This window comes from Plectropomus leopardus, chromosome 16 (genome assembly GCF_008729295.1).
Source record: "Plectropomus leopardus isolate mb chromosome 16, YSFRI_Pleo_2.0, whole genome shotgun sequence".
Taxonomy (NCBI): domain Eukaryota; kingdom Metazoa; phylum Chordata; class Actinopteri; order Perciformes; family Serranidae; genus Plectropomus; species Plectropomus leopardus.
In genome coordinates, this window is record NC_056478.1 from 17,043,422 (window position 1) to 17,061,373 (window position 17,952).

The 17,952-nt window shown below is 37.8% G+C and overlaps 2 protein-coding genes across 6 annotated transcripts; one reads left to right on the top strand and one right to left on the bottom strand.

Moving 5' to 3' along the window:
- Positions 1 to 351: 351 nt before the first annotated feature.
- On the bottom strand, positions 352 to 8,655 carry aida (axin interactor, dorsalization associated). 2 transcript variants are annotated; one of them, XM_042503851.1, is made up of 11 exons: positions 8,376 to 8,655; positions 7,642 to 7,708; positions 7,498 to 7,551; positions 6,693 to 6,747; positions 6,549 to 6,612; positions 6,001 to 6,104; positions 5,823 to 5,831; positions 4,796 to 4,918; positions 4,530 to 4,652; positions 3,811 to 3,928; positions 352 to 3,727 (listed from the first exon to the last, which is right to left on the bottom strand). In XM_042503851.1, exons 1-11 carry the CDS (start codon positions 8,480 to 8,482, stop codon positions 3,628 to 3,630), a joined length of 924 nt encoding a protein of 307 aa, XP_042359785.1. In that variant the 5' UTR covers positions 8,483 to 8,655; the 3' UTR covers positions 352 to 3,627. The 2 variants fall into 2 exon arrangements, with proteins under 2 accessions (XP_042359785.1, XP_042359786.1); XM_042503852.1 differs by lacking the exon at positions 5,823 to 5,831.
- A 1,703-nt stretch (positions 8,656 to 10,358) lies between these two features.
- rnf8 (ring finger protein 8, E3 ubiquitin protein ligase) lies at positions 10,359 to 17,794 on the top strand. Of its 4 annotated transcripts, none has more exons than XM_042503426.1 (9): positions 10,359 to 10,580; positions 10,802 to 10,930; positions 11,564 to 12,012; positions 12,801 to 13,008; positions 13,854 to 13,916; positions 14,079 to 14,168; positions 14,264 to 14,371; positions 14,592 to 14,796; positions 17,404 to 17,794. In XM_042503426.1, exons 1-9 carry the CDS (start codon positions 10,461 to 10,463, stop codon positions 17,601 to 17,603), a joined length of 1,572 nt encoding a protein of 523 aa, XP_042359360.1. In that variant the 5' UTR covers positions 10,359 to 10,460; the 3' UTR covers positions 17,604 to 17,794. The 4 variants fall into 4 exon arrangements, with proteins under 4 accessions (XP_042359360.1, XP_042359361.1, XP_042359363.1 ...); XM_042503427.1 differs by having other exon boundaries at positions 17,407 to 17,794; XM_042503429.1 differs by having other exon boundaries at positions 14,592 to 14,803; positions 17,407 to 17,493.
- The last annotated feature ends 158 nt before the right edge of the window (positions 17,795 to 17,952 follow it).

The window sequence follows — 17,952 nt, forward strand, 5'->3', positions numbered from 1 at the left end:
GAGAAAGAATGAGCAAGAAAGACAAAATGACCCCAAAATTAGCAATAAATTAAATAGTAAACAAAAAAAATTAAAATTAAAAGGACAATAAAATGACTAATTACCTGAAAATTACCTGCTCATTCGTGGAACATTTCTAACCAGGTTGCTCATTGCCTTTCTTTCCAAGTTTTTGAAAGAAATTACATCAATTTGCTTCAGTTTTAAAGGTCTAAATGCTTGTGAATCATCTGAAATGAGCAAAAAAAGTGATGTCCAGGTTTCAAAGAGTCAACTAACTTGCAGAGCATGAAAAACAGAAGTCATAGACCGTTCTCTATCATATGCTTTGGATGAAATGATCCACCAAAGTGCTCCATTTGTAGTTTATTAGAAATGAAAAGCATTGTAAATGTTTGATACAATCCCCCTTCAGTCTGTCAACAAAACTAAAACACTCCAGAGTCCTACCACATCATAGCGCTTCATACATACACACAGTTAACTGTATATTCAGCAGTTAGTGTATCTTACAGTTAATTTACAGTCCTGAATATTGTGACGTTACAAAAATAAAATCTGAAATCAAACATTAAAATGTCAATGTTTTAGTGAAGACGAACATCTGCAAAGTCAGAATGGAAACACAAAAGTTACATACAACTTTATTAAAAAAAAAAAAAAACCTTTATAAACAGGTGATGTGAAATTTCAAAATAAAAGTAGTGGGTTTAAGAGAAAGGCGATTCTTAAAAAGTCAGTGACAGAGCACATTTCCTGTCCTCATAACTGTTTACATAACATCAAAGTGCAAAGTAACACCAAATTTAAAAAAAAAAAAAAAAAAAACACTTCCTTACAGGTGATAAAACTAACACTGCATTTCTGCTCGCTTTTTTAAAAAAAAAAAAAAAACATTAAAAATCTGGGCTTCAACACTGAATACAGAGTCATGCAAACCGTGCTGCATCCAAGTTACTCTTAAACCTTTTCTGAAACCTTATTTAAACTTGCTAAATCCAAAACATACTGAGGCAGGAACAATAAACTGAAACTGGGACTCTAAATTGCTACTGAGTCAAAATCTCATTAATTCTGGGCTGAAGTATAGAAATTATGCCTGTGATATATTCAGTCAAAGCCAACACAACTTTTAAAAAATATCTCTTTAAAATGGTCAAAGCATTTCAGTGCATCAAAAATTGACAAAATGTATGTTTCACCTATAATTACTTTTCATTATGAATGCCACTGCTGAATTCAATACTGCCTGCAATTAAATGAAAAACCAACAGAGTCCGAGTGTGCCATCAGGACCATTTTGGACCTTTTTAGTGTTCAATATTAAATTTTAAAATTTTATGTGAAAATTACTCGTTAATTTAAAGATTTGTGCGCAGTGTGCCAGGTTAGAGCTGAAAGACGACCAACCCACAGAGCGGCAGAGAGAGCTCTGATTGGATAAACACATAATGACACAATCAGAGGGCTTGCTGCTTTCAATTAAGGCTGCACTAATCAATACTTTTATACTGACGGTAAGTCAAATGTGTGAAGGTCAGTCAATGTTAAAGAAACATTAAATTAAAACTGTAATATCTGTGCTCCCACATTCATGGAAAACCTGGAATGGTCATGGAATTTTTCATAAACTTTGGAAAAGTCATGGAATTTTATTGTGTAATTGTTACAGTACTTTTCCTTGGGGAGTAACAAAATGTAACAAACATAACCAACTATTAAGAGACTGGAAAAGGTTGTGGTTTAGATTTCATTCAAACAATTAACATTTGTAGCAACGTCTACCATACAATTCTGTTCATGTTACATGTTGTGGTTTTAATATTTTATCATGGTTCCTTGAAAAGTCATGGAGAAGTTTTGAAATTTTTACCATGGAAATGTTTGGGAGCCTCAGTTAATGTTAAAGCAGACAACAAATTGTGAGATGGATCTCTATATGATGTGTATAAATCTACTATAAATTTTGTGATCCAAATTTGCAATTAAATAATAATTTAAAGTTTTTTCAGACATTTCCCTGCTGGAGAGATTTTTAATTAAACGGGGCTGTCTCCGCAGTAAAAAGACACAAATACTTTTGAAATTATTGCTATTGGATCACAGAAAACAGAATGAAAGGGCTGTGATATTCCTGTTTGCTCAAGAGGTAGAAAAACTTCAACTACCAGAATGCTTAGCGCTGCACCTTCCTGGAGGGTGACGTAAAGCAGCTTGGCCGCAGGGAAACAACATGGCGGTCGGCTCGGTTACGAACGATCTCAGCTAAAAAGGTAAGCTAAAAGATGTTTCTGAAAACATAAGCGAGAAATACGTAACGCAGTAACAGAAACTTGGTTTGTGTTTGATCAGCGCTGCTTAATTTGACTGTTTTTTCGGGTTGAGTTCACCACAGAGATGTTGGCAAGAGTTAGCAAGTGCTAGCAGTTTAACCAGGTGTGTGTTTATTAATGTTCGTACGAGGTAACTCGAAGTGCTTGGAGTACTTATATTTGGCACTTGTACTGGAATATCTTCAAAATCCAAATTTATATCTTATATTGATTTTTTTTTAAAAACTTCTTCCTTGAAAAATGGTATTTGAACAAATTGAGAAAACTTAGATATATATTTCTTGAAATGATTGTTAATTTTTTTTAAATTAGAAAAACAAAATACTAGTTAACTCATTATAAGTCAAATTTTAGGCTCTGGCAGCATGTTTTTGCTCCCTTTCATGAATTTACACAATTCTCTTGCAACAGATAGTTGTGGAGAAAACAATAGTATGAATTTGATGTGCCTGTCTGTATGATCCTCGTGTAAGACTAATGTATCACTATATAGGGCTACCAATGTTAAACTATTTAAGTAAAGTCTTGTAAATACTGTCAAATAGTACAACAAAGCTTAAGAAAAGTTCTTGAAAATTCAGTGGTAAAGCTGTGAGGCCTCCGTTTACACTACCAACATTATTATGATTAAAAGCTGATTGAAAAGTGGCCATTTACAACAAATAACATTAATTTGGGAATTTAAGCTTCTTTTTTTTTTAATAATCCAATTTTAATCAACCAGTTTGTAATATTTTTCAAAGTCATCTATTTTAACCACTAGGAATTAAACACTGTAAAAGTCTGTAATAATGGCACACGCAAACCGTTCGGGACTATGACAGAATTTAGGAACTTTTATTGGCTGCAGACACCGTTACTGTTTCCACGTTGTGTTAATTTATTCAAGGAAAGACTTTGCAAACTCTTCCATGACTTCAGTCGTCATAAAACTAAAATGAAGCACCTTCAATAACTCATGGTGTGTCCTCGTTTACCAGAAAGGAAGCTGAGGAAGACTGGAGGTGAGGAGGAGTAACTGAAAGCCTTGTGTCTGCAGCCAGTCAAATACAAACAACTTCCTTTTAGGGTTTTTGGAGAGGAGATATGCAGTTGATAACAAAATCAAAGAGTACAAAAGTGAGTGAATATGACTCCCTTTACTTTCTTCATATACTCGTGGTTAAAAAATGGGACAACCTTGATTTAGTATTGCTGGATGTGATGAGGTGGAAACGCCGCGCTCTGCTGGATGTGGGTGTTGAGAGATTTAAAAAAAAAAAAAGGTGGTTCAAAGTTCGAGGCGTGCTGCGACTTAGCTGTCCTTGTGTAATGTCTGATGAAGATGGAGATAGAGTTGTTTTTTTGTTAGGAGCTGGAGTTTCTTCCTCTTGAAGTCTGTGGGCTTCTTGTACCTGCAATTGAAAAAATGTACTGTGTATACTCTGTGTTTCAAAGAGGAATCCGTTTGATCATTTAAATGTCGCGGTTGACTCACAGTTCAATCACGATGGGGCCGGGTTTGATCTCGTCCATTTCCATGAAAGCAAAACATTTAGTGCTGGTAAACCTCTTTTTGGGTTTGTAGTGCTTGAATTCAAAGAAGATAGCTGCTCCTGGAAAAACATACAGTTGAAAAAAATGTGTCAAAAGGTTAACTCACTAATTATTTACCTCGAATGATCCCAGAGGCATTAAAGATTGTATTAATAATAATGATAATAAGCTTGATTTGTATTGCTCCTTTCATATAAGAAATGCAGCCCAACGTGCTTTACAACAAAGAAATTACATGCACCAAGTGCTTCACATGGAAAGACAAGAAGACATTATAAAACCTGCTTGTTAAAGTAAGATAAGATCAGAAAAGAATACATAAAAAGCATCTTCACATGGATAAAACCCACTTGATAATACTAGTAAAAGTAAGATAAAAATAAGGATGAAAATGTAATGCACAGAATGCATAACATTAGATGGAAAATAAAACCCATTGAGATAATATAAATGAAAATACAGCTAAAAATAGAGTATAAAATGCATTAAATTAAGGAAAATACAACATTTGTGCAGCAGTGCGTAAGTGCGAAGCAAAATGCAAAGCCGTGAAGTCAGAGCTGGTTAAAGGCTCAAGTGAAGAGATACGTTTTTAGTTTTCTTTTACAAATAACTAAAGATTTAAAGTATGTCACTTAGATAAGCAATCGGGTTATTTACCTTTTGGTAATTTCTCCACATGTCTCTGGATCTCCACGTCCACACTGAAGTGAATGTAGGTGTCCTCCTTCCTGGAGGCCACAGGTGTGTCCTGCACTGGGTTCACATCAACACCGTTCAAATCTGCAGGCAGAGAAACATACAACAGGCTCCTGATTTTGGCGAAACAGATATTTATTTGACTTATTCTCAGATTTTGGAGACTGAAAAGCTGAGACACTTCAGCATCGTTCTCACAGAAACATGAATGAAAGTGTGACCGTTACCTTTGACGCTGATGGTCATGTACGGATCGATGCACTGCCCGGCGTCCTTCAACCCAATTTTCTCAATCTTTAGTGTGAGCAGTGTCATCCCAGGCTCTGAGGGTAACCGTGGCAACAGGGTACCTGTAGAGGACAAAGTTTACAGACAGTTGCCATAACAACAGAAAGAGGTGTCATTTAAGAACCGCTGGATTAGCCACAAGCAGACAACATTTTCAGTCTCGTGCTTTTTACCATCATCGTATCACTTCAAGCTTTAGACAAATGTGAGTGACAAAAACAGTCATTTTACCTCGCTGAACTCGAGAGCTGCCGGTCCGCCGCTGCCTCAATCATTTCGTTTGTTATCGTGAGACTTTGGTGTTTTGAAAGGGTTAGTTCGAATGCAGCAAATCACACAATAACATGACAAAATAACTGATCGATGCAGCGGCGGACCAGCAGCTCTCGTGTTCAGCGAGGTCTGTCTGGGGTTTCTTGTGGTTTTGAGCATTGATGAGTTTCACTTTCCGATCAGTTTTCCGTCTGAAAAGAGCTATCTGTTTGGGAAGTACTGAGTATACGACTTGATAAATAAGACTGGATTAAACTGCATAGGAATGTACGTGAGTATTTAACCTGCTACTATAGTTTTTTTTTTTTTTTTGCAAGTACTCGAGTGCTCTGTAATAATTTAATGTGAGTACTCAAACATGGTAGTTGACTAAGATACCTATACTGCACAAATGTGTGTGTGTTTGTAAACTTATGTTTTGATATAGTTTTGCTGTTGTTTGACTTCTGTTTTTGGATTCTTTGTTCACAGGGCATGCAAGAAAAAAAAATCTTCACAAAGAAGTTTTCTTCACAAATTCAACATAACACGGGTGAGTAACTGATATACAAATGATCATTTTTGTGTGATTTTCCTTCAATCGCATTTTTGTAGATCCATCAACAAGCCATGTATTTCCACTTAAAGGCTGTGATCAAAACTCTGTCATGCAGTAGAAAACACGTTCAGATGTTCGTTGATAAAAAGCCGTACCTTGCGAAGCTGCAAATGAAGCGGGCAGGAATGAGCGATGAAGCCATGCACAGCACCGACAGAGGGAAACAAAAAGACACACAGTCAAACAGCCCTCCAAAACAACGGGACAACATGACAACGAATCAAACGTCCCTCTACAACGTCTGATTAACTGTTACAGGCGGGTGCACGTTACCGGGTGCTCTCGGGGGAAACGCCTCTATGGATCCTGCTCCTGCCGCAGCATCCTCCTCCTCCTCCAGCTCCAGGTTCTCCTCTTCACCCGGAGCCAGGATTTTCCTGATGGAGAGAAACGGCAAGTTTGACCATTTTTATCTACAGCTTAGATCACGTCAGTGCTCATGCAGGACGTTCTGTAAAATAAAATCTCAAAACTGCAGCGACATGAGATATTAACCCTTTGAAACCTGAGAAATTGGAAATTAATCCAGTTCTTTCTAAACCTGTGAAGAAGGCACTGAGTAACTTAAGAAGCAATACCCAAAAATTGGCAAGAAAGTTGTAAAAAAAAATACAAGAAAACTACTCGAGAGTTAGCACAAAAAAAGAAAAGAAAAAATCAAACAGAGGGAAAGGAGAGTTTTAAAAAATTATAAATTTGTGACATAATTCTGAATATATTTTTTCCCCTCGCTCTTTTAATTTATCCATAGACAGACTGAAGGCTACTCAAGAAAAGTGATGTCGCTCCAGGTTTTAAAGGGTTAAGAGATGGATATTTACCTTAACGGCACCGGCTGCACGTCGAAGGGAAATTCTTTGTTGTAGGTCAGAATATTCTGAATTACTGTTGACAAAAGGAGGAAGATCAGAATACTCAGTCAGCGCAGCAGGATTAACAGCTTACCTCCCAGTCGCTACACTTACTGGTTTCCAGTTTCTTCAGCTCTTCTAACTTGAAGTCCTCCTTTGACTGCGTGCACTACAGAAGAGAGGACACATTTAACACCCGACGTCTCTGGAAAAGTGAATTTAGAAGAAAATGTGCCACTTCTATTATGACTCCGTCAAAGCAACAAAACTTCCCACAAATCTAAAATAAACAGTGAAATTAATCAGAATTTCGCTTCTGGGAATTTTTGTGACTTAAATGACGACGAAAGAGAAAAATGTTCCACACCAGTGTTTCCTCTAAGGACCCTTTTCTATCACTGAGTAAGCTGACGACCCAACTTAGCGACATATTTTATGGATTTTTCTTCTTTTATTAAATGTATCACAATAACTGTATAGAACAACTAATGAAATGTACAATTACCCCAAAAAGTGAACTTAATAACTGCAGGGAGTTTGCGTTAAACAAGCAGTTTGGATGACTTTTGAACAGCATATTTGTGGGTTTTTTCTGACATATTGAGGGAATTTTTTACAATCGTGTACGTTTTGGGTTTTAATTTTATTCTTATAACAATTAAATAGTTATTTAGCTTCTTTATTTGATATTTTTTTCTTCTGCTTGATGCTTGGCATTTTGCTCTGCTAACTTTTTTACCTGTTTTAACTGCGTACATATAATTTAGTTCCTTCACAGAATGAAATGCTGAGATATTGGCCTTGAATATTTTGCTCTTCTTGTCATTTCTTACGGGGGAAGCAAATTCCAGATATTCCACAAACTCAATTTTATATGAATTTATAAAAAAAAATACAAAAATAAAACAGTGACACAAACCTGCAAACTGGCACTCCTCATCTCCAGGCATGTTGCAATCTTTCCTAAAGTTTTCTTTAAAAAAAAAAAAAAAGAAAAACGTGTTAGTTTATACAGAGTACCTAACTTTTCTGTGCAGAGGTTAAAGGGAGATGTAATGATTACCTTCTGCTCCTCTGTGAAATCTGATGAGTTTGTTGACTGGACTTCTTTTTGCAGCTGTCTCGCCAAACTAAAGAGCACAGAAGTGAGTTAATCATTTGCAGTAAAACTTGTAGTGTAAGGTGGCTAAATTATGTATATCTGCACCCCCTTCTGGCCAAAATAAAAAGATGTCAGGATTTATATTTTAAATAATTAGTGCAATTTCACATGAAACATTGATTAGTTGAGAAAGCAGATCACGTCTCTGAAACTGTGCACAGACTAGATATTGTGTGAAAGCAGGAAACATTCCTCACTAAACAGATGAAAACCCACCCATAACAATGAGAGGGTGTGGCTGACTATTTCTCAATACTCTGAGGGAATATTGGCCCCATTTTTGCACTGCATGACACAAAACGAAACACGCAGCTCTGGATGATTTTTCCATGACATGCTTTGTGAAAAAGACTCTCCCTGGAGTCAAACTGAATGAATCCGGGCTGCAGCATCCACACACAAATGACTGTGCTGCCTCTGCAACAACTGCCACATCACGTCATGGATGGGTAGGGTTTGTTTACTGCTGTGAGGAGCTGACTGACAGCTCTCAGGCCACAACTTCTTGTGAAGCACCATGCACCCTCCGTCTCCCCCATGCTGCACATTTCAGGATAAAAAGGGAAAAGAAGCATGCCGCGCAAGATAAACCAGCTGTGCGCAGAGGCGGGATACACATGTTGAATGCAACTTACATTTGGTACTCATCTATAGCCTCCACTAATTGTCCCCACGAGTCAAAGTCTGTGCCTTTCTTAAAACTGGCGTGCCATTTCTGAATAGTCTTGTTGACATCAGACATGTTGGCGGGGCGGATACTCGCGGCGCTCTCAGGGCAGCATAGCCGGGGAGGAGGCTCATCTACGAGGCTTCAGCAGCAGCGGCAGCGTCGTCAGCCCGGTTATCTGCTGTCCAGAGCCGCACAAATACACTAGTGACACCCCGACCAAGCCCTTTCTGCCTGCTCACCCTGATATCGCATCCGCAAGAGAAAGGAAGTCCCGCCCGGAGCTCGGGGTGCGCGCGATTTAGGACGCGGGGTCGCTGGAGTGGACGGCAACAGGATGTGGACGTGTTGGTGGTAATGAAACACTGCTGCAGGGGAGGCAAAAAAAGATGGGCATTTAATTTAAAGGCGCAATCGGCATTTTTTTTTTTATCATCGTGTAAATCAGCTGCAGTATATTACGTGAGAGAGGAGCAATGAGATGAAGGTGTAAAAAAACTTCATTATCAATATAATCCCCGCATTCAAAATGTTTTAATGACCACAAATGAGCATGTGGTAGACTTAAATTGTTTATCATCATCATTATTATCAAGTATTGACATATTTACATTTTACTGGAGTGTAATTAGTTATTCCTATGAACGTTTTTATTTAAGAAAATACATATTTATAATGCATGTATTTATTCATTGCTAGCTGTATTAAATTACACTATAATACGTGTTTATTTAGATTAGATTTTTATTCAAATATCAGTTCATCTATGGAATATATCTATTACACCCTGCTGAGTTTTTGGTTAGATGCAGTGCAATATTTACTACTGAAAAAAACATTAAAACGGGTTTATTTTAGAAAATATACATTTAAATATATCTATTTATTATTATTATTGTGGTTGTTTTTGTGGTATTGCTAGATGTATTAACTTACATAACAATACATTTATTTCTTTTTCCTTTTTTTATTCATATGTCACTTTAAAGAATAAATGATTTATCTGTGAAATATGCATTTTACACCTTGCCATTTTTTTTGACTATATGCAGTACAGTATTTACCTCTGAACAAAAAAAAATATTATTTAAATTGTTTTATTTATACATTTAAAAATATCCATTTATTAATTGCGAAATGCATTAGAATTACACAATAACAAAACATATCTATATAATGATGTACTATGACACTTATTTGGGGACATTTCTCTTTTTTTGCTTGCAGGTGTTAAGATGTACTTTATTTATTATCATTAAACATTTTTTTTATCAATATGCCAGTTAACACAGTAAATGTGTTATATTTATTTTACAGTTGTATTGTGTTTTGACCAGTTTTTCACCAGATTCATTTTAATGTAAGCAACATTTTTCAATGCAGTAAACAGCACCATATTTACCCTCTAAATGTAACGAGTAGAAGTATAAGGTATAATGGAATTATATAGAAGTACTCAAGTGAACCTAAATGTACTTATGTGCATTCTACCACTGTGTAGTTAATGGCTGTGACACATTTTAGTTTTTACTTCAGAAAATGAGAGTTTCAAATAGTCTGAATGCATAAAATTGCACAGTAACAAAACGTCTCTCAACAATTAAGTATTGTTAAATAATTTGGGGGCATTTTTGAATTTTTTTCGTACTATTAAAAAATCTTTTCTTTATAATTAAATGCCTTTTTATACATTGTCTTTGCACATGTTAAAAATCTATTTTTACATTAACATGTAGATATAAAAATGTGAAATGTGTAAGATGTTTATCTTACAACTTGGCCAATTTCTGGACTAATTAATCACCATGGTGATTTCGTGACAAGAAAATGTATTTAAAAAATAAAGCGCGTCGTGTCGTTTAAGCAGCAGGGTTTTGGGACAGGTGACGGCAGAACGATTTTATTTTGAAACAAGTGTAAAGGTTTCCGGTGTCGTCCTGTCATTCTCCATCTTGACACCAGAGTGCACCGTTAGCTCAGAGCAGCTATGGAGAAACAACACAGTTAGTGCCGTGTTTAAGGCGACATTAGCCGCTGACAGAATGAGATAAAGATGGATACTTTAACGACGGACTCGTCTGCGGCTGAGGAGGAGGATGAATGTTCAGAGGTTTTATGTTTGATGAGAGTCGGAAGAAATTCAGACTGGCTCCGCCTGTTCGACAACACTGAGGTGCACTTTGCTAACGCTAGCTAGCTAGCCAAATTTGCCACATATGAATCCCAGAACTTGCTCAAGTTCACTTTAGACTCAGATGTTACTCTTAAAATATATTCCTCTTTTACTTAAACATTTGTAGTGTTATTTTACTAGTTGTTATCGATGTTTCAGTGAGCTCAAAGCTGCTCGGAGGAAAGCTAACTGGCTGTTGGACATGTTTGTTTTGACTGCAGATCACTGTGGGACGTGGTGTGGATGTAACTCATCAGCTGTTGTCTCCAACTTGTCCTCTGATGATCTCGAGACTGCACTGTACTTTCAAGCAAAGGGAAGATGGCCAGTGGACAGTGACAGACAAGAAGGTAATGTTATATTCTCTATTATGGCTCATGTTTTATTGGCTTTTCTAGATAAACAAAGGCATTTTCTGGTAAGAAAATCATAAGAGATTTAAATTTAAAAGCAAAATAATGTAAAAACTAGGAAAACTATTAGACATTATCTTTATTTATGATGTTTTATATTGTCCTAGACTCGTAGTTCTTAGATTTTTCTGTCATGCTTCCCTTCAGGGGCCAAAAGAAGTTTAAATCCCCCCGGACACACAGACACACACACACAATTTTAGTTTTTCTCAATCATTAACAATAATTTGGGAGGCTCAGACCACACCCATTATATAAACCTAGCCTTCATTGTGGTCTCAACTACACACTAGTCAAATTTTTAACTGCGTTTTGCAATGTTGAGGCGTAATCACGTTGACAAAAATCTTTTCACAGAAACATATAAACATCTGCCGAAGAGCTCGAAATGTCCTCTATGGTAGAAGTGTTGCAGCTTGCAATCATTATTCTCTAACAGTATGAATCAAAAATTAACATTAATGAGCTGTCGTGTTTGATTGCATTAGATTTTGCAGGTGCACCTAATAAAGTGATCACTGAGTGTTGTAACTGCAACTTACAAAGACAGTGTTGCTTTTTTCCCCTCAGAGTCTCAACGGCGTCTGGGTGAATGGAAACCGCATTCCCGCTGAAGAAGTCCATCAGCTGAGGCTTGGAGACTCCATCCAGCTCGGGGTTCCCGTAAGTGGAACCAAAGTGGAGTTTGACTACATCCTCGTCCAGCGGCCCCTCAAAGACATTAAACTCTACCTGTCAAAGGGACACAGAGAGGGCGCCAAAGCAGCGCATGCCGCTAAGAAGCCCAAGAGGAAGTTGACTGTGGAAGAAGTTGAGCCGTCCACCTCAAAGCCCAAACTCTACCGCTGCTCCTCTGCCGACAAGTCATTTGCAAAGCCCTGCCCTCTGACACCCGTGAAACGCCAGCAGAGGCTCAGTCACACACAGCCAGAAGAAACTGGACCAAGCAGACAAGTCGAGGAAGTAGACTCGCCCTCAGATGGCTCCAGTACTTCATGTGATCTGGACAACTTACAGATGTAAGCCCCGCTCTGTGCCTCACATGTATTGTCGAGTCACAGTTTTGTCTTACCAACAATCCAAAACACAAATATGTTTAAGGTACAGCGATATGAAACAGCAAATCCTCACAGTTTTAAAGCTGTAACCACTTAAACGTTTGAAATTTTCAATATAAATGACCTAAATAATGAATTTCTTCATTAGATAGTCATGGATTAATTTTATATGTTGGTGAGCTGTTTGTTTAATTGATTGTCTCAATAGCCTTTTAACCGATTTACCAAAGTATGATTTTTTTTAAAATCCAATCCAAGATGAACACAGCAGATAACTTATCTCTTTGTTTTCATCGTACACCACAACACAAATGGAAACATATACAGGAAAAAATATATAATACTGGAATACAAGTTCATTAACTGCAAAGGTAAATGTGCTTTGAGAATGTTTTTATTTGTTTTGTTGGTGTACGATTAATTTTATTTTTTTGTCAGGAATATATAGTGTTAATAATGAGAGGCTATGAAACACAGTTGTGTTCTTTTGTGTTAAAGTGAGCTAAAAATACTCACTTCTGATAAGGACGCCCGTTAGGTAGAGCGGGAGCTCCATGTACAGAGGCTGTGCCATCACTGCAGCGCCTGCAGGTTCAATCCAACCTGCAGCCTTTTGCTGCCTCTCGTCTCCTCTCTCCCCCTTACACGCTTAATCTGTCTACATAGTAAAGGCAAAAGCCAAAAAAATAATAATCTTTGAAAAAAGAAAGTTTGATCTCCCCTAAGTCCCATTTTATCTTTGTTTTTAGGTACAGTCAGAACATCCTGATGCTGAGGGAGCAGGTCGACGACACCCAGAGGCAGGTAGCCTCGCTGGGGGGACAACCCCGGCAGGCTGACCCGCTCAGAGAGGAGCATGTCAGGGAGCTGCAGGGTCAGCTGGAGATGCTCAGAGCCAAGATGCAGCGGATGGAGACGTTAGAGAAGTCCTTCAGTGAAACTAAGAGGCAGTTAGAGGTGAGAGGTTTCTCAGCAACTTCCTTCATACATGAAATACGCATCACCAACAACTGCGACTTCAGTGTGCAGAACTGAAATAATTCTTCTTTGTTACAAGATCAATGTCGTTGTTAACTGTTAAAGTGTTTACGATGTATGCATCATGCTTGTCTATTAAGAGGGTAGTTAAAGTAATAGTAGCTTTTTGGGTGGGGCTGTATGAGGTACTTATCTATAGTCAGTGTATTATATAGGGTGGATGCGTTCGCCATGCCTCCAGTCTGGAGAAACAGGCTGGAGTCTGACATGGAAACGTCCACCTAAAAAAAAAAAAAATCATCAGTTTGTGTACATCAATTTAGAGAGCAGTTTTCTCAGGTTAATTGAAGCTGTTTACCCACCTGTGCTGTCATCAAAGCCAACAAACTCCACTGACAATTATTTTGTAACTTTGGGTAATCCAAAGTAACCCTTTAAAAAAAACAAAGTTACACGATAACACAAACAAACTGACTACTGATGAAGTGGTAGACCAGCAGCTCCCATGTTCAGTGAGGTAAAATGACTGTTTTTGTCAATAGAGTCTGTTGGCTTTAAGTTTAAGTCGTCTTTCACAGCAGGACATTGCTTAGCTCACATGCTAGTACTTAATATCTGTTTCTCCAGGCTATGGGCATAGTAATACATACAGGGAATACACTGACTATAGATTAGTACTAAATACAATCCCACCTCAAAATAGATATCCTTTGAATTTTATATAAGCTGTGTATTACACACCACTTACAGTAGCACTGTCATCTATTTCACAATTTAGAGACAAAATATTCACTTTGATAAAAGAGTAACTTTTATGTATTTAGGCAGAGAAAACACAGCAACAAGAGGAGCTTTTGAAAAAACAGTTGGATGAGGCTTTGCAAGAGGTACGTAGCATAAAAGTGGAGCTTTTATTTGTTGTTACCTAATACAGTCAACCAGACACACAGTTTGTCATGTCAAAATTGTATATGTAGACATACTAAAATTAATCTATAGAGTTCTCATTTTTTTAAATTGCTTTTAATTTCTCAAACTTGTCTTTTTAGCAAAAGAAAGTGATAGGTGAACTTGCCCTTTCTCGGCAAGGCTTCGAAGAGATTCTCTCAGCCAAAAACAAAGAGCTGGAAGTGACAAAGGTACAACAACATTCATGGAAATTTAAGCGTGCATTCTGCATAGTTTTTGCAAATCATGAGCAAAGCTTTATTCATTTGTTCATTTTCTTTTGCAGGAGGAGAAAGAAAAGGCGAGGGCCCAAAAAGAGGAAGTAGTTACACAGGTGACTGAAGTTCTGGAGAATGAGCTTCAGTGCATCATCTGCTCCGAGCTCTTCATTGAGGTAAGATAAAGAGTCAGTTTAGCACGGGGATGTAAATGAGTACAACAGGTACAAAAACTGAACACAGCAGTTATGACAGAGTGATAAAACTATTTGCAGCTTTCAGAAAAAAAGACAGGTAATTCTTGACTTTTGTTTTCTCTTTGAGGTGCAAAGAACAAATACATGAACTCTGATGTACTTAAATACATTTTAAAATCAGTATTGATGTTGACTACAGGCAGTCATCCTGAACTGCGCTCACAGCTTCTGCAGTCACTGCATCCAGCAGTGGCGCAAAAAGAAAGATGAGTGTCCCATCTGCCGACAGCCCATCCTGTCCCAGACCCGCTGTCTGGCCCTGGACAACTGCATTAACAGCATGGTGGAAAACCTGAGCCTGGACATGAAGTCAAGGAGGCAGACGCTCATCACTGAGAGGAAAGGTGAGAGGTGCGTCACTGTCCACAATATCATTCATATCTTACAGTTAGTACAGGTGAAGAAGCTTCATGTGTTATATGATCAGGACGTATAAATAAAGGGAAAAAATACTAGGTTCAGTTTTAACTGTACAAAATATTTGCAACACGAACTGCTTTAAATTAAGCTTTCTGTGTTTCAGAAAAGCAAGCGTGTGATCATTATGTCGTCAGCTCAGGTCGGCGGGCAGCCTTGAAATGTGTCGCACAGTGAGAACAGGAATCATTGAACAGGGTGAAGTTCAGTAATGTATCATCCTGTGAGGATGGTGTGTTTTGAGGCACAAAATATGAATCTTATCTTTGCAGAGAAAACTAGAAATAATCCTGCTTAGATGTTTTCTCTTAGGTGTCTTTCCCAGGTTCTTTCAGGTCATATATTGATTTTGACATTAGTTTACTGATATTACCTCTTCATATAATTATATTTTTAAAAATTCTCATTTCAAAATACTCCTACCTTGGTTTTACATTCTTCCTGTCTCATAATAAATTGAAGTCCATTTTAACATCACTCTGGCACTACTTATTAAAGTTGGGTGATGTGAAAACACAAATGGCGTGAGCTAGAGCCGATGTTTGGTTTGTTCACTCTGGGCTACTGTAGAAACTTGGAGATGCAAATTGGCGATCTCCACAAACGAAGCCGTCCTTCCTATGTAGATATAAAACAGCTCATTCAGATGTAACGAAATCACATTTCTTATTTTCAGGTGACTAAATAAAGGACCTAAAGAAAACATACTTATTATATTATATTCTATTTTTGCCAATATATCCTCCTAAATCCTACACCAGGACCTTAAACGCATAAAGTGAAGAACGATCGAGATCTAAAAAGTTTATGGTAAAAATGAGCCTGAAAACGGAATAGAAAGTCAGTTTATTACATGTATTTGACGCACAACAATAAACCTGATTAATGTGCACATGATGCCACTGACAGGCGATGGACAAGTGACGCAGACTATGTCCAAGATCAGATTTACAGATTTCTTTTGATTTTTTTGTTGGAAACACTTGGGATAATCAAAGTACAAAAACCATCAAAATATGTAACAGTTGTCTTGTCGTTTTTACACAATACAGTGTGTAAAAGTTACACATATCTTTAAATACTCAGCACAACGTATGCTTTTATTGTTTTATTAAAACACTGGGAATTTGACTAAATTGGACAAACACCGTTTCACTGTCTTTCGATCTAGCGATTGAAATACTCTCATCAATTTGCCTTCCCCCCACACTTGTAGCAGGTATGCGGACATTATGTTTCTGAGGGTTTTTGTTTCACTGCGATGAACTTCACGGTCGTCTCCCTCAGATTACAGAGCACACATCAGTCTACAGTATGTGACAGTGACGTAGTGCACACTCATGCACAAGCTGCCACATGGATCATCCATATAGCATTAATATCTGACTGGCAGTGCACTCACTAGCAACGGTGTGCAGAGCCACATTCATCAGATCAAATGGCTGGAGAGCCCTGACACGTCCGGCTGAGCTCGGTGACTAACGTTCCTCTCGCCCTCAGCAGAACCACGGTGGTGTCCTTGAGCTAAGTGCTCGACCCTCAGCTGCTGTGTGAAAGGAATGTGGGTTTTCAAGGTGTTTAAAGAGTATTTAGACTCAATTCTTGCTGTCTCGGTTTAATAGATGGTTTTAAAATGTGTTGGTTGGTGGAGTGAGGGGAGGGTGGTGCAGAGTGTGGAGCACAGTGAAAACTTCCAAACACAAGATGGCAGCACAATGAGGCAGATTCATATCTTCTCTGTCTTTTGCAAGATATTATTTTACAAATGTTGAAATGACAAAATAAGATTAAATTCAACATAAAAAGCCAAACAGCAGTAATTAACATTAAAATACTGCCACTATGAATAGTAGGTGTGACGGTGCTGAATTTAGCTTTTGTTCCCTCCATAAACACATTACATGCATGCATACACAGATATATTCAAAGATACTTCAGAAGACATAGTATTGGTTGAATTGTAAGTTACAAGGTAAGTAAACTTTAATTTTATAATTTTTTCATAGCCATGGTTACAGCAGGCTTCACAAACAAACAGTTTGAATTTTGTTGATGATAAACAATAAAAAAAAAATAAAAATTTGGAATAATTTTCCTTTAAAGTCATGTAAACTAATATTTCTCAACCAGGGGTCCCGGGACCCACAGGAGTCCTTGACGGAGTTCCAGGGGATCCACAGAAAATGAGGAAGAGTTCATTGTCACTATTTAAGTCACTATAGAAGTGAGCCAAATATGTGTAGGAGTCATAAGATTGACTGTTGTGAGCAAAGCTTTCACAGTTATCTCTTCAGCTGTAGATGACAACTTCAGAATTTTGATCTTAAACATAACAACCAAAATCTTATCTAAAGGGTGTCCATGACCTAATGTGTATCAGTTCAGGGGTTTTTAATATGAACGACATTGAGAGAGACACCACATCAAAAAGAGGAGTCGTCTCAGGCAGAAGATGTTCGTCTTTCAGTAGTCTACAGAGAGAAACTCTCACTGTTTTTTTGTTGTTGTTTGTTTTTTTTTTCTGTGTTTTCCAGCAGCTAACTCCGCTCAGGTGATGGTGATCCATGATGACGACAGCAGCAGGAGCAGCGACAGCGACGGCAGTATGGTGTCCATAGATAGCAGCCTCAGCTCTGTGGTCTCTGTGGACACAGACAGCAGCATCCACTTGGACTCCAGTCCACCCTACAGTGGTTACTCTGATGAAAGTCTCGATGAGTTTGAGGATTATTAGCCTTTTTTCTCCTGTGGGCTGTGATGTATATTGGACATTTTAGGTGTTGGTGTTTGAATTTCTTTGGTTTGCTCCAGGATTGAATGCAAAGTTTGGTCTTATTGAGCCCAGTAGATTCAGCTAGGGTTTATGTTTTTATTTTGTAAAATTATCTTTGTTTTCAAAAAAGGAATAAAGTCTCTTTCGCTGCATTTTCAGTCACATGTCGACTTTGTCCAAGCAGGGATTCACTGTTAATGTTTCGAGGAAACTAGTGAATCACAAGTCTCATCTACCACTGATAATAGTAAAAGTGTTCTTTAATGATGGCTGACTTCATACGCCCTGGTGGTTGAAAGCATGACCTTTT

What these genes read in the sequence shown, in the direction of transcription:
- aida (XM_042503851.1), bottom strand. Translation starts at nt 8,482, where the DNA reads ATGTCTGATGTCAACAAGACTATTCAGAAATGGCACGCCAGTTTTAAG. An exon ending in ATTTCACAGAGGAGCAGAAG is followed by an intron (nt 7,552 to 7,641) that starts GTAATCATTACA and finishes TTTTTTTTAAAG; the next exon opens with AAAACTTTAGGAAAGATTGC. An exon ending in GGCCCCATCGTGATTGAACT is followed by an intron (nt 3,728 to 3,810) that starts GTGAGTCAACCG and finishes TTTCAATTGCAG; the next exon opens with GTACAAGAAGCCCACAGACT.
- rnf8 (XM_042503426.1), top strand. Translation starts at nt 10,461, where the DNA reads ATGGATACTTTAACGACGGACTCGTCTGCGGCTGAGGAGGAGGATGAA. An exon ending in TGGATGAGGCTTTGCAAGAG is followed by an intron (nt 13,917 to 14,078) that starts GTACGTAGCATA and finishes TTGTCTTTTTAG; the next exon opens with CAAAAGAAAGTGATAGGTGA. An exon ending in GCTCATCACTGAGAGGAAAG is followed by an intron (nt 14,797 to 17,403) that starts GTGAGAGGTGCG and finishes TGTGTTTTCCAG; the next exon opens with CAGCTAACTCCGCTCAGGTG.